The sequence below is a fragment of the Solea senegalensis genome, linkage group LG13 (assembly GCF_019176455.1).
Source record: "Solea senegalensis isolate Sse05_10M linkage group LG13, IFAPA_SoseM_1, whole genome shotgun sequence".
NCBI lineage: Eukaryota > Metazoa > Chordata > Actinopteri > Pleuronectiformes > Soleidae > Solea > Solea senegalensis.
This window is the reverse complement of record NC_058033.1, coordinates 3,618,537-3,634,091: the sequence shown is the minus strand read 5'-3', so window position 1 is coordinate 3,634,091 and position 15,555 is coordinate 3,618,537. Positions and strand designations below refer to the sequence as shown.

Here is a 15,555-nt window from a genome sequence, read left to right as displayed (position 1 = left end):
TCCGTTTATTCGTCGCCTGTTTTGCGTGTGTTTGAATACCTCTGATCAAAAAAGTTGATAATTTTATAGAAAGTTATTTTATGTACATAAAATTATAAATCATCGTTATTAGCTGGAACACTAATTTCATCGCCTGGTGACCCGGAAGTTAATTATTCGAGTTTAGCGGCGCGAAGCCGAAGAGCAACGATTGTTTTGATTTATCATCGGAGGAAAAGTGTCGCTGTCACTTTCTTTAAGCCCTATTTTTTTGATTTTGTGACACTGATTCGTCATGTGTGAAAAGATAACGAAGGTAATGTTGCAGAGTATCGCGAACATAAGTTTATCTTCAGTGGTTGTTGTTTTTCTACTGTTTATCTTACAGTGTTTCATTCCCCTCCTCAGGTGAACAGCTGGCTCAGCTCGGTGTTTGGGGATCAGCCGGTGCCGCAGTTCGAGGTCAATACCCGGACGGTGGACATTCTGTATCAGCTGGCTCAGTCCAGTCAAGCCCGCTGCAGTGAAACCTCTCTGCTCATCGAGGACATTAGACAGAAGGCGTCCGAGTATCAGGCTGATGGTGAGTGGTTTACAAATGTATGTTCCTCGTGGGAAAAGAATGTTAAATAGCATGACTTGGCGACAAACTATTAAACATATTCTTAGGATATCATAGATATTTCCTTGTTTCTTGTGTTCCTGATGATACTAGCTAAATCTGAGTCCCAGGCTGTTTTACAGAAATTATAATACAGTGTTCTCTAATTTACACCACAATGAATTGACATCACTTTCACAGAACCTAACTGTGTTTCCTGCATCCAGGTGCACATCTCCAGGATGTTCTTCTCCAAGGTGTTGGCCTGTCCTCTGCCAGCTTGTCAAAACCTGCTGCTGATTACCTCTCAGCTTTAGTGGACAACGCCATGGTGCTTGGAGTGAGAGACACATCGCTGGGCAGGTAAGGTGTTGCGGTGGCATTGTTGACGTCTATTTTCAGCCAATACTGTCAGTTGTCATAATGAGAAATTTTTGCTCCTTGTGTAGCTTCATGCCAGCAGTGAACAACTTCACCAATGAGCTTCTGGAAGCGGAGAAGTCAAACAGGAGACTTGAGAGGGAACTGAAGGCCCTCAGAAAGAGACTCGGAACCACGCTGGTACTGCGGAGCAGTTTACAAGAGTAAGGACATGGTTGATGACGTACAATGCGACACCACTGCTTTGTCACATTGTCATAGTAAACACAACAACCTGGGCCATCTGTATGAAGCAGAAAAAACATTTGCTGGTGCGACATGCGTCACTTCCTCTGTAACTGGTTTTGTTGTTTGTCATCAGGGATATCAACAAGACTGCCAAGGCTCAGGCAGTAGAGAGTGCTAAAGCAGAGGAGAGGCTACTCAACATGGATTTTGTCAAAGCAAAAGCCAAAGAGCTGAGCAATAGATGGGAGAGAGCAGAGGTAATACTAATATATACTTTAAATATGTAACACAAGGTTGAAAATGTATGTCAGTGGGTATGTGAGAAGCGTAAACTAAAGTTTTACCCCTGACAGATTGTCACACCGCCTCATGATTTGAAATCATTCCCAATTAAAAGATACTGGTAAAAGTTGCTAAACATTGTTAACATGGACTAACAAACTAGATGATTAGCTGACCTCATTTTGTGGGCTCGTAACCAAGACCTAACCAAGTGAAGTAATCCCAGAGCATGTCACTGCCCCCACTGGCTTGAAAATCATGTACGTATATTTGACCCCCCAAGGGGTCAGAAACTGACCTCTGAAAAAGCAGATAACCTGACAGGCCACTCTACTTGTTACCCATTGTGTATTTTGACCTGAATATAATTTAAGCATCATGTTACTGCCTCTGGTTTAGAAAAACAGAGATGATGCTGATACTTAATGCCCTTCAGGTTATTGTCACAATTCAGGCTGCAGCGGTAACCATGGCAGAGCTTTCACGAACATTTCATTCTCTTTTATCAATCCCACAGGCTCAACTTGTATCTCGGAAAATGGACAAGTCTCTCACCCACCAGGCTATTGTGCAGCTCGCTGAGGTATTCAAGCTTCTACACATGTCCCGCAACAGTTGTCGCTATGGAAATGAAGACGTAACACTGTCTGCTTTCAGGGATTAAAATGTGTCGTCCTATTTTTCTCTCTGCAGGAAGTCAACACACTGAAACAAGAAATAATCCCCTTGAAAAAGAAACTGGAGCCGTACATGGACCTCAGCCCAGTATGTTTATTGTTTATTTTAATGTGCATATATTTAACTTTACGATATAAAATTAGCCTAATAATTAAGATGTTTGTTTATGTTTGAAAACAACATTGTGTTGCTGTGTTTGGTTTTTACTAAATACTTCTCTCCTCTCCAAACCACAACAGAGTCCGTCTCTTGCTATAGTGAAAGTAGAAGAAGCAAAAAGGGAACTGGTAAGTGTCTACATTGTTTATTTGATGATAACAAAAGATGCGGTTACTTTGCTTTATATTTTAATGCTTTTTATGTTTCCTGAATTACAGGCTGCAGTCGATTCCCAGCTTGAAATGAATGTGGATTTCAAGTGACGTTAGTTTGTTGTGAGGAATCTTGTCTGTGTTTTGTGCTGTACTTTTTCTATGTTTGGAAAAATAATAAAGTTGTTGGTTTTAAAGCCATTCACCTACTCATCTGCAGTACAGGTGGTGCCTAACAAAGTCATTTATTTTAATACATGGGAATAATTGTAATTGAATAACTGTTGTTTTATGTAAACCTACAAAAGTAACCTTATTTCTCAAACCATTACTCTGCAGTTTTCCCCCCACCATTCCACAATATTTCCCCCCCAACCTTCCTGTTTGACCTATACGACGAATTTGTCTCAAAAACAAAGATCAGGAAACGTTTGGAGTTTGACAACAAAATTCCACCGGCTTTAGAGGGATAACAGCAGATGAAAGGGGTTTTGGAGCCACTCCCTGCATGGCATGCATAAAGCTTAAGTACAGCAAATGGGAACAAACTTGGGGGAGGACACGTTTGGATGCAAAATATCACCTCTCAGCCCGCCCCCACCCCCACGGAGCATAGAGAGCGTGGAGACCCCGGCGTCTCTCGTCAGTTTGACTGTTGTAGGTCTGTGCTGCCGTTTGACACTGGGATTGACCGGTTACCATGGAGTGGGTCATGGATGTGGGCCCAGGAGGCAATTCACCCAGTAGGCCCCCTGCTTCATTCAACAACCCCATGGCACTAACGACATCAATGGTTTATAAAAAAAAGACACAGAATCTTAATAATGTGCACTTGACACTTGGTTTTGTTTCATACTTTACAGAGAAACACTGACATGGGCTACATGTAAGATAAAAACATTAAAAATATTGAAAAGTATTTGTCCACACGTATTAAAACTTTGTCGCAACAGTTTGAGGAAGACCCTTTTCTATTCCAATATGACACAAAACAAGGACTACAAAGACACGGTTTGGTGTGGAAGAACTTCACTGGCCCACACAGAGCCTTGACCTTTAACCCCATCGTGCACCTTTTGGATGAACTGGAATGCTCTACAGAATGAATGGACACAAATTCCCATAGAAACACTTCAAAATTCTTCCAAGAAGTGGGTTATAGCTGCAAAAGGGGGCACCGACTCCATATGAATATGTATATTTTAAGTTTGGGTAGATATTTGGTAAAGTCACAAGAAAATAACAAGTCTTAAAATTATAAATGTTTTTTTTTCCTCTGAGGTTATGGAAGCAGAAAAGGAGGAAGAATCCAAAAGGTAAACATGTGCCTCATGGTGAACAGGGGAGGAGGAGGTGAGCAGGGGGGGGAATAAAAGGAGCTGCCAGTGCGTCATTCCTCAGAGCGCGTCTCTCTCCTTCTCTCTCCCCCATTTTAAAATAGTTTTATCTGCCACGCCCACGCTATAACTCCCACTCAGCTGTCACAGTGAAGACGCGTTCAGGTTCCACTCTTATCCATTCACAAACCCGCGGAGCGAGAGCGTGACACCGCACCACGCGTCGCACTGCGCGGCTCGTCTGTCAGTTTTTGGAGCAACTTGTTGCGCAGCTGCTATTTTCTGACCTCCACCTCCTCCTCCTCCTCCTCCTGCTGCTGCTGCTGCTCCTGCTTCGGCTGTTTCTCTTCTCTTCTCTGGTCCATTATCACCGCAGGAACAGGCGCTGCTTTGTGCTGCTGCGTCTCCGAGTGCTCAGACTTTTCTGTGGAAACACTTTTCCACGTTTCAGCGTGGTAAAAAAGTGTGTTTGTGGGAGGGGGAAGGATGAGAGCAGACATCGTGGATCAGTGGACGAGTTTCCCCTCTGTTGCCTCCATCGCATAGGGAAGAGTGGAGGGAGTCTCTTGACTAATATGATTTTGGAGGCAGGAGATGAGAGTCATGAGCTGGACGCGTCCTGGTCACGCACTGGACTGGAGCCACAGCCTCTTCTACCTGACTCTGCTCCTGTGGACCAGACGCATGAGTGGACTGGCTGACTTCTCAAGTAAGATGATGATGATGATGTTGGAGGGAGGAGGAGGTGAATAAATCAGGATTAGAATGAAAAGATCATCATCTGACCTTCTGTCAGAAAGTTCTAGTATGGGTGGCATCATAATAGTCACAGAGGGGTGCGGGTTTAAAAAAGTCAAAGTATAATGGGTTTTATTCGATTACCATGTAGATAGAGCCTGACGTTCCAGAGCAGGATATGTCATGTGGATGTAGCCCAAAATACACATCTTTCAACAAGACACAACAATGTGTTCCACTTGAGCCGGACGCCAATTTTTTGGCACCCTCTGCTGTCACTATGTGATCCACATCCAACTCTGTCTGTCTCACAAGATTCACTTTTTTTCCCCCCAAAAAACAAACTCTATCATTGTAAACATCTCAAGATAAAAAAGGGCCTTGAGTCATAAGTAACTCAATCACATCTGCACCCACACCAACAAAGGTGGGTCAAGCTGGGTTGGATGCCAGTTGGCAGAATTGGCCACAAGGAGAGAGTTTTTCAGAGCAACATGAGACAAACTCTACCTAAAAGAGATCCAAGGACGCCGAGAGTCTGACCTGAAACCACAGATGAAATTACATAAACTACAGAATATATTTCAAACTTGTTCCAAAGATAAAAATATTTTAAAATTATGTTTTTAGTCTACTCTCGCCTTATCTTGAACTATATGTTATATAGAATCCATGTCAACACAGACACTTTTATTTTGAAATTCTGTGAACTATCTGCCATTGCGATGTGCATTTGTTTTCAACGGAGCCATGTCCATGCCATTCTGCATCTATTTCACATGTTTCTGTGTTTTCTCGCCATGCGGAAAAAGCCAGTCACGTGTGGCCCCTCGCCAGGTCGTTTCCTCTTCCTCACTTCCTCCTCCGATGGTTTTCTTTGCTTCTTCTTCACCAGTTCTGCCTCGATCTTATAGGCGGTAGCTGGCTAGGATGTGTGTCGTCCTGTGAAGCAATTTGTGTTTCTGTAGGGGGAGTGGAGACAGACCCCAATTTGCATCACAATGACTCCGAAGCTGTTAAATTAGGGAAAATAATTCGACATCGTTCTGTTTTAAAACCCCTTGAATGTCCCTTTAATGCACCTGTACACTACGTTTCCATGTGTTTTACAGTCTGACCGATGCTCTTTGTGCCACAGACTATCTGTCCAGGATCATCACCAGTCACTCCGCTCACGCGTGCGACGGTCAGCCTCTGCGGCTCCACTGCCCGCGTCACTCCACCATCTCCATCCAGTCGGCCTTCTACGGCAGCGGCGAGGCGTCGCTGTGCAGAGCAGACCCGCGCTCAGACCCTCCACTCAGAAACCACAGCTGTTCCGCTTTCACTGCCCTGCAGGTGTGTGACGAGGCTTCACGGCACTTTCCACTCTCACTGAGTCAGGTTGTGAAACGGTGGGTGTTCACCAGTTCCGGCTGATTTATCGGAGCGGTTTTCTCCCCAAACGTGTTCAACATTTGTCCTGAACGCACCATTAGTCATGGAGATTCAAGCACTGGCCCATTTCCTTCTATTTTGTCAGTCAGGTAGTTCCTGGGTGGGTAAGTTCCCACCTAGACTTAGTACAAGAATGTTAAATTATTTAGTCCCAGATGTCCTTTTTCATTGACAGGTCACAGTGTAGTTAAAAGTTACGCACTACAGCTTTAAAGGGAGACCGTCTCGTGTGTTGTTTGCAGAAACTGCTCTCCGAGTGTCAGAGCAACAGAGATTGCCAACTTCCTGTCAGTCACCTGCTGTTTGGGAGAGACCCATGTCCCGGCACCGTCAAATACCTCCATGTGGACTACAAGTGTAAACCCAGTGAGTTTAACTCCCTTATCTCTTCCTCGTCGAGTCGGTTTACCCTCTTCACCCTCTTCCTCCTCGTCACCGTTTGTCCCCTCTCGCAGCTGAACACAAAAGACACGTGGCATGTGAGGGGGACACCATGGTCCTGCGCTGTAAACCTCCCAGGGTGCTGAACATCTATGCAGCTGTCTATGGCAGAGGTCTGAGCCACAGTAACACCTGCCCCTCACACCTGACCAGACCTCCCCCTTTTGGTGAGTCGACGGGATATTTAGGTTTTCTCGCGTGGCAGAAACTCACTGGAGATTCTTTCTATCAACATCCAAAATAAGGCCACAAATACAGCAGCTAAATTTAGCTCCTCATTTACCTTTTATTCCTTCATATTTCCTCTTTCCCACATTATTTTACTTTGAAATGAAGCACCTATGTTGAAGCTGCCACACACTGATGTCCAAGTACTAGAGCTGCACAATGTGGTGGTTATTTGGACTGAATTTTTGCAATTTAACTGTTATTGTGACAGAAAATAAATACTGATGTCATGATGATTTGGATTTTATAATAATAGTAATAATAAAAAATTTTTTCTCATTTCCAGAGTTTTCTCACAGCAATGCAGAATTTCATTCATTTTATCTTTCTCAAATACTAGCCAAGTCTATTCATTTAGAAATTGTACTTGATTATATTGCAATTTTGATTATTTTGTTATTAACTGTGCAACCCTAATAGGTATTACTAAGAAAATCAATTGATGGCTTTGTTATATTCTGCAATTAAATACATAGTATAATCTTAATTTATTTTATTACTTGTATTCCAACTATGTGATTGGATTTATCCTGTTTTAAACTCTGTTTTGAGTAGTGCTACACAAAAAGTTGAGTTTTTTAGATGATGATGATGATGACTACACTGTACCTTTTTAATACTATAACATGTTCATGATAGAGATAGATCTAATTCAGCTTATTTTCAGGACGCACGTTTCCTAAGTCCTCCCCTCTGTCTTGCGTCCCACAGAGTGTCTCAACCACGAGGCTGTTCACTCGGTGTCCCAGTCCTGCTACGGCAAACCGCGGTGTGCCGTTGCCGTCAGCAACCAGACCTTCAGGGACCCGTGCTTTCCAGGAACTAGGAAGTACCTCAGTGTGATCTATTCCTGTGGTAGGACTCTCTGTGCTTCCCCACGTACCGAGTATAATTACAGACCTTGTGATAAATTTGAAGGTGGTTTTAAAAATAGAAAATGCACCTTATTTGTTTTTGTTTTGACAGCTCCAACAGTTTGTTTGTTTCTTATCTGATCTCAGTTATCAGCTACTCTAAACACATCAGAACCAACAACAAAGTAGCAGGCAATAAAAGACTGTGAGCTCAGAGTTGCAGCTTTAAGGCTGACATCCTGGTAAACTTCCTGCAATTGGCACAAATGCCAGTGAGGTCATCCAATCATAAATGTGGCTTAAGGTTGGTGGTGAAAGCTGGTTCATGCTCCATGTCTCAATCCACCATGACACAAGGAAGGTTCTCAACAGAGTGCGTTGGTGTCAGAAAATCAGGAAAAATGTCAATTACGGTTTCCCAAAACTCTAAAGCTCTGGTGTGAAGTCTTCCCAAATTCCCTAAATTTTACTCTGTACCTTTTATGAATTGAAGAAAATAGTTGGTGATTTCAAATTGAGTAATTGAAAAGTTTTTGACAGTGTACTACCTTGGAGGTGGTGCACAGTTAGGGCTGCAATGAATAAGATGAATCTTTTATTAATTGATTACTAAATTAATCCTTTACTCATTTTATAATTTATTAATTGGTTTGAATGTTTTTGTAATGATTAAAACAAGTTCTCTGATTTTTCTCAGCTTCATCTTTGCTTCTTATCACAAAAGAAAGACTGAGTAGTTTTGCTTTGTAGACGTTTGAGAATTTTAGTCATTATTTTAAGGTTTGAAAAAAATCCTGGTCAACGTTTTTTAACATTTTCTGAGCGAAGCAATTACTCAATATTAAGGGAAAATAGTCTTAGGTTGCAGCCCTTACAGAGTCTACATCAACATGAAATGAAACTACTGTTGTGCCTTGTTTCCAGTACCACACTCTTTACTGAAGGAGGCAGACCCCAACGTATCAAGCTCCACCTCATCTCCGACGGTCAAAACAGGTAACGGTAACCGCATCATGTGATCTGTTGTAATTCTACCTCTGTACAGGCTCTTCTCCGAGTCGTAAATCAAATTTCCACGTCGGTTTCTCCTCTAGATCTGGACGAGATTTTCTCCAAAGGTCAGAGAAGACCGGGCAGCTCAGGCGCTATGATGAGTGACTCTCTCCTGGCCTACGCTTATATTAAAGGTAAACATCACTGACACGTATGCAGGCTCTCATGTTGTGCACACATGTGAATAAGCATTGTTTTCTTACATCTCCTCCCATCAGAACGTCCAGAAATGGCTGCTCTGCTCTTCACCTCCAGCGTTTGTGTCGGCCTTCTCGTCACACTGCTGGCCGTCTCGGTCCGAGTGACCTGCAGGGGGCGCCAGGCTAAAGATCAAAGACTCGTATCCAAGACTCTCCAGGAGGACGAGGACGATGAAACAGAAGATGATGACGACGACGACAACAATGTCGAAGAAGGAACAGGAAGTTCTTTAATCTCCGCCGCGGAGAGGAAAGCGGCGATGTACAGCTGGGAGGAAGTGACGTACGTGAGCGAGGCAGCCGAACGCGCAGAGAGAATCGAGCGCAGAGACATGGTCATTCAGGAGATCTGGATGAACGCGTATTTGAACGGCAGCTCGTGCTAAACGAACATTCAGGAATTGTTTTTTATTGACTGGAAAAAGTTTTTTTTTACACTGTAAAGCATTTTATAATGTAAAGTTTCAGTAAAACTGCCGTACCAGCCGTTAAATGTATTATTCTTAAATTATCAACAGGGCTTTATAATGTTAAAAAAGTCAATTCTGTTAATTTTTATTTATCTCATTCACCACCAAATGAAGCTGAGAAGAGGTTTACTGTAGCAAGAAGACTAAATCACTGTATTATAATATGAAATTGTTTACATGCAAAGCATATTTTGGTGTATACTGTATTATAAGACAATTATGAGATGATGTTACTGCACCACCACCTTTTGTCGATTTGGGGCAGATTAGGTGGAGAAGTCAGAGGAAACCAGAGGTGTGATCAAAATTCAAGTCTTTGAAACACTTTTCTATGTCACATATGGGATTTTTCGTGATGTTACTTTATGACATAACGTGTTTTATATGTTGAAAAGCTGACACACGCTGGTCTTTACAGAAGTCACTTAGTTGTTGTCGCATTAATTCTGAATTTATACTGTGCTCATTCATCACCACTGTGTCTCAAATCAGCGTTATCTGTGTAGCAACAGACGGGACCATGTAACTCACTGGCTTTAAACACTGGAAAATACATCGATGCATCATTTTAAATGGTCTGCATTTACTGTTTATCGCAGTTCGACCACTCAAAGCACTTTTACACTGCATTATTTTGTCATACACACCCATTCATATTCATTTAGCCTATTAAATGCAGTGCTTTCCTTCTGTCACACATCAAATCTACATGTATGAGGCTTCTAACTGACCCTGTTGTAGGTCTAACTAAAAAAAAAAGTACTGTGAACCCAGGTTTCCTTAATTAAATATTATTTTTGTAGCGTTAACATGGTAATATAACAGCTTTGTCTTGTATCTCTCTATCAGAAAATGTTTTTTTATTTTTTTTAAGTATCTATCTATCTATCTATCTATCTATCTATCTTTCTTTAGCTGACTTCCTGCCCAGCAAAATTAATTAAATTTTATGGAGCATTTCTACCTCAGAGGAAAAGAACAGCATTAACAGATACTATTTTAGTGCATATACATGTGATTATTATTATTTTTACCTAGAAAAAATACACATACTGTATAAATGAATTCATTCACTCATCTTCTATCACTTTATCCTCCACATGAGGGTCGTGGGGAGTGCTGGTGCCAATTCCAGCTGACCTGATGTAAAGGATTATCGTTCAAACCATTGTTAAGTAAGTGTTATGTTTTTCATTTGGGGAAAAAAAGAAGAAAGGTTGAGCATGCCAGATAAAAATAGACACATTTGTGTTTTCCCTACAGTATAACTAACTGTATCATTGGTTATTAAAATTGGCAGCTGTTCATACCAGAGCCCAAAGATATGTGTCCCAGTTTCACCTGCCACAACTGATCACTGCCCGAACAGTGTTTACAGAGACATCTGAGGTGGAGTATCCTTCAAATACAGAGATTATAATTCAGCTTGTTTTTTTTAATACTCAAGGCTCCGGTGATTGAAACACTCTCACTTTACTGCTTCCTCGCCCCTGCTGGGACCAGAACTGGAACAACCACCTACTGTGTGGCAACTTCCTGCCTCACAACAGCTCACACTTTCAGAGATTTCTGCGAGTGTGTGTCACTGACATGAGACAAAGAGAGGAAAGGTGTAGCATCCTTATTCCAGCACTACAAGGGACGGACTTTGCTACGACGGACTCACTACATCTGAGACTTTTACTACTGTAAATTTATCTTGCAGTTTTATTTTGTTGAAAGTTTCCATTCTTATGACAGACAGAGTGATGGAAAATGAAGATAAAATAACCAAATATCAGCTTTCATGTGACGTCATTAGCTGTCATACTTGTGTCCAGATGATTTCTTCACATTTAGTTTTGGTTAAAATATATATACAGTGTATCTGGATCATACGGAAATGTCTGATGTGTACAACGTCCTATGGATGTCCTCAAATAACAGTAGTAAGCAGATGTCAGTACTGTGTGAAGGCAGCAGCCTGAAGACAGGTATCAGAGTGGTACCTGTCTTTATCTTGGTCCCCATTTGATGTTGTTGAGGCCTTGAAACTGTTTTTTGAGAGCCTGCCTGTCTGACCACTCTGAGTCCAGGTGGGTGTCGTCATCTGCCTCGTTCAGTTTCTAAATTCACAGGAGACGGTTAGAAAGCTAAAGTCAGTACAAACAGCAACATTTAGGTTTTTTGTTTTTAGAATGCTCTCCTCACCTTTAGCTCCTCCTGCCTTCTGTAGTAATACATCATCATCTGCTTCTGCTGGTCATCTGTGACCAGAGGCTCTCTCGCTGGTGCCCCCTGTCCCTTCTACATGGAACAGCAACACATGCATGAAACAACAAACGCACGACCGGCCAAGCACCGAGACGCTCACATACGCTCTTTACCTTTTGGATTTTGACCACAAGCTTGGTCTTTTCGTTTTTGCCGATGTAGTCCTGCAGCTTCTTCCCCCTCTGCATCTCTTTGCCAGCCCACCACAGCTGACACTCGTCCTCCGTCATCACCTGCAAAGACGCCTGCGGAGAAGACACACGCAGAGAGGGCAGACGCAAGAGAAAAGTGAGGGAGACGGTCGCAAACGCTTCATGCATTTCACTTCCTAACGAGAACGTTAAACGCTGAACATTTCACAAACCCTGCAACAATTTAAACCTTTGTCTGAAAATTAACATTTAGTAAACATTAGCCAATAGTTGCTAGGAGACCATCCCATTGAAAGCTTTCTTTTCAATTGGGAAATTAAAAAGGGAGGAGTTGGAGTTTGAGCTAAATTCAGAGGTGAGGTCAGATGCCTTTGTATCAGTGAAAATATTTACATACAATAGAGAGTACAGCACACTATGGACTTTCTACATTAAATAAACCCCCAGTTTCCCCCCTTTGTATGTAAAAAAGAAGAGGGAACTTAGTATTACTGTATCTGGCAATGTCCAGTCCATTAATCTTTACAAAAGGAGCTTGTGCTGTTTTTTTGTTTTAGTTTGTTGTGTTCATGTAAAATTCCATAACATGTTATTAGGAAAGGGTTCCAGGAAGTTCCAGCATGTTATGTGCCAGGTAGGGCACATAGAGTTTCTCTCCGCCAGTCTCTCCCTCACCGAGGTTTCCTTGCAGACGGTGATGATGACTGTGTTCCACCTGAGCTGGTGGTTTCCGGTCATTGAGGCAGCCACTCATCCTCAGGCCTGAAGAGGTGCTTGTTCTCTTTTGTTTGACTTCCTGCAGCATTCAGCCTCAGGTATGTGGTGGGAGGAAGGATGTAGGCCAGATCGGGGTACGCTCTTCATCCACACGACATAACCGAACATGTTAGAGACACTACGTAAATGGTGAGTTCCACCCTGTGTATGTGTGTTTGAGTAGGGTTTGTGTTTTGTTTTCTGTTTTTCTGTTTCTGTTTCTCTCTGTGTTTTCTTTGGCACCTCACCCGAGTCCTGTCCTCCCCCACAGAAGCATTCTTATTGTCAATGGCTTTTCTTTGGTAGCTCACAAATAAAACCTTCCTTTATGAAACCATGACTCATAAAAGCTCTTGATTGTGATACTCTCTTGAAAAAAACAACAACCTGAAGGGTTGTAACACAGCTGCTTACCTGCATTCCTGAGAGATCTTCCCGCTCCTCGAACTCCATCCTGATGGGGTCATGAGGAGGCAGCCCCATGGGATACACGATCGTAACGGCACCCCTGAGCTGATCCAGGGCTTGTTTCACCATCTCCATCGTGACGCAAACATTAGCTTTGACTTGATTCTGGAGAATAAAGAGGGACAATTGTCAGACTGAAAACCAAAATGTGAGCCACAGTGAAAACAAATGACTTTAATTTAGTGATTAAATTTCACACTCACATTTGAGATCAATGCCTTTGCCTCGTCCACTGTCCTCGTCAAAATCTCTTTCATTTTATCATTTGGAGCTGTAGGAGAAAGATGCATGTGAGTGCCTTTGTAAAAATAACTGTTTTAACATTATTTGACACAAAATGACACAATAACCTCAAAATAATATAAAATCCAATACCCAAGTCTGACACTGCAAGTTATAGAATAAAATAAAATGATGATGAAACAGAATTGTGATTCTGTTTCTGCAGTGCTGCAGGAATTCACTTGGGAAAAAAACTCCTCAGATGAGAAAGTATGTTTTGTTCATTAACAGACTTGAAATTAAAGTCAAAAAACATCTTATAATTTGGACATAATTTTTAGTTCAAATGATCAGCCACACAAATTCTGAATCATCACAATTGCAACTGTTAAAATGATTCCTACATGATATTTCAGACCTTATTGGGCAGCTTTCTTTACCTCTTCACAAAACCTTTTAGAGTAGCATATCATACAGTATGTAATGCATGGCAGATATGACATGCTCATCAAATTAAAACTTTCTCGAATTACTATGATTTTCTTTGTTGTGGATTATGCCCAGCGATATGGACCAGTGAGCCAGCGTAAAATAAATTAGACATTATATTAAAAGAATAAACCTTTCTACAGTCTTTTAGAGGCATTAGATACATCGGTAGCTGAAATAATTGAAATTGAAATAACTATTCCTTTCTGCAATAATCAGTGTACCAGAAAATGTATTTGTAACAGTGGCCTTTAGACACGAGTCTCACCATGTCCATTTCTCCTGCCAATTTCATCCTTCCTTAATACAGGTCCTCCGCTGGGAACGCACTTTTCCTCCCATTCATCTCTCAGTTTCAGCTCGAAAATCTGCTCCTCCGTCAGGCCCTGTATGTTGGGTGGCAGACTGATGCCATGGTCAGCGAGCTCTGGGATCTCTGAAGAAACGACACAAGAACAAGCAAACGTAGGTTAGCCTGTCCTCATCGGCGATGAATCTGACGTTCCTTTTAATTAATAAGGTGTTTGGTCCAGAAAGTATCAGAAAACGGTTAAACTGATAACTGGTGTTTCCCAAACATCAAAATAATGATGTCTTTAAATTAAACAAAGAGCCCATTATGAAGTTTTCAGACATTTTGTGAAACAAACAACTATCAGAAAGGATCTTGTTCTTCTCCATTTGTATAATTATAAGCTTCCTCTTAAAAACTCTGGCTATAAACACTGGTTTTGTCTCTTAGGAAAGTAATGACCTCCAGGATAAAATAAAAGGCTTATTTTAAGACTAAAAAACCCCAAACAGTTTCTGTTTTAAAATGACTTTAAACATGCAAACATACACAGTACAGTAGAGGTTCCGTTACATTGAAAGTTGACATTCAATTTGAGGTATTCTCCTACTAGGAACTCGGAAATTATGACAAACAAAGATGTTTTCTTCAGTCTGTAGAATATGATTTGTATAGGGCAGGACAGAATGTACTCTAATATGGAAATTTGACACACATTTTGCTGTATACAATTTAGATTATCTGTTCAGCCCTACTGCAAACCCTCCTAAATTGTACATACTAGACCTTTAAAGTCCAAAACAAAGAACGTGAGTGTCATGTAAAACTTACTGCAGCTTCTCAAGCTCTACAGAGTGAAGCTGTCATGTCATTATCACCTGAACATATTCTGTCCACTTTCAGTCTCCCGTTGTAAATGGCTGTAATCTCCTGGATGACCGTGTCCAGCTGCGCGTGCACGCTGGTGCTGAACAGAAACTGACTCTCGTCGCCGCGTTTCACGTGCAGCTGCACCATCTTATAAACCTGCGTCACCTCTGTTTACCTGCTCAAAAGAAGACAAAGTAGTTACTCGAGTTATTGAACTGAATTAACTCGCAACCATTCGACGGTTTCTCCCCCGAGACAAACTTTGTAACCATAGCAACAACACTTCTAGAAAACACCACAAGCTAGCTTTTAGCTTTCCGGCTGACATGAAGTGTTTACCAACCTCTAAGCGAGTCGGTCTGATAAATTGACACTTTTCTTTTCTTATTTCTATGTATATTAAATATGAACACGTACCTTTGCAATGAAAACACGACTCCACTTTTTAAACTGGGCTCACACTCTGCTTACAACCGGTGACATGCTAGCCACGCAACCATTCTTCGTTTGTGATGTATTTACGACAGTGTACATCAAAGCCATGCAGTATTACCGCCCTCTAGAGGTAAATTATGGTAACACAGCTTGTGTATTATTTATTACACAATAACTTATTCATATATTTATACATATATATGTATACATAAAATCTACTTACTATTTATATATTATATGCAACTGTTATCATATGCTTTATTTTATATCAAACCTTTTACACTAGTTTCAATAAACCGTGATATATTTGTGAGCTGCAGTTTGTGGTGCTGTTACACTATACTATACTATACTAAAAATAAAAGGTCAAGTCTTTCAGTTATTTTGTTCACCTCATTTG

At 41.4% G+C, this 15,555-nt stretch overlaps 3 protein-coding genes across 4 annotated transcripts; 2 read left to right on the top strand and 1 right to left on the bottom strand.

Moving 5' to 3' along the window:
- The first annotated feature begins 156 nt into the window (after positions 1 to 156).
- haus1 (HAUS augmin-like complex, subunit 1) lies at positions 157 to 2,679 on the top strand. The gene is made up of 9 exons (XM_044042079.1): positions 157 to 295; positions 388 to 562; positions 808 to 943; positions 1,030 to 1,164; positions 1,323 to 1,446; positions 1,989 to 2,054; positions 2,165 to 2,236; positions 2,389 to 2,436; positions 2,527 to 2,679. Exons 1-9 carry the CDS (start codon positions 275 to 277, stop codon positions 2,569 to 2,571), a joined length of 822 nt encoding a protein of 273 aa, XP_043898014.1. The 5' UTR covers positions 157 to 274; the 3' UTR covers positions 2,572 to 2,679.
- A 1,211-nt stretch (positions 2,680 to 3,890) lies between these two features.
- On the top strand, positions 3,891 to 9,791 carry eva1c (eva-1 homolog C (C. elegans)). 2 transcript variants are annotated; one of them, XM_044042078.1, is made up of 8 exons: positions 3,891 to 4,506; positions 5,674 to 5,873; positions 6,215 to 6,338; positions 6,428 to 6,580; positions 7,353 to 7,496; positions 8,420 to 8,491; positions 8,590 to 8,682; positions 8,767 to 9,791. In XM_044042078.1, exons 1-8 carry the CDS (start codon positions 4,392 to 4,394, stop codon positions 9,132 to 9,134), a joined length of 1,269 nt encoding a protein of 422 aa, XP_043898013.1. In that variant the 5' UTR covers positions 3,891 to 4,391; the 3' UTR covers positions 9,135 to 9,791. The 2 variants fall into 2 exon arrangements, with proteins under 2 accessions (XP_043898013.1, XP_043898012.1); XM_044042077.1 differs by having other exon boundaries at positions 8,420 to 8,497.
- A 1,114-nt stretch (positions 9,792 to 10,905) lies between these two features.
- Positions 10,906 to 15,237, bottom strand: cfap298 (cilia and flagella associated protein 298). Its single transcript, XM_044042076.1, has 8 exons — positions 15,138 to 15,237; positions 14,729 to 14,895; positions 13,827 to 13,994; positions 13,051 to 13,118; positions 12,794 to 12,952; positions 11,585 to 11,716; positions 11,409 to 11,504; positions 10,906 to 11,323 (listed from the first exon to the last, which is right to left on the bottom strand). Exons 2-8 carry the CDS (start codon positions 14,865 to 14,867, stop codon positions 11,213 to 11,215), a joined length of 873 nt encoding a protein of 290 aa, XP_043898011.1. The 5' UTR covers positions 14,868 to 14,895; positions 15,138 to 15,237; the 3' UTR covers positions 10,906 to 11,212.
- Between the last annotated feature and the right edge of the window lie 318 nt (positions 15,238 to 15,555).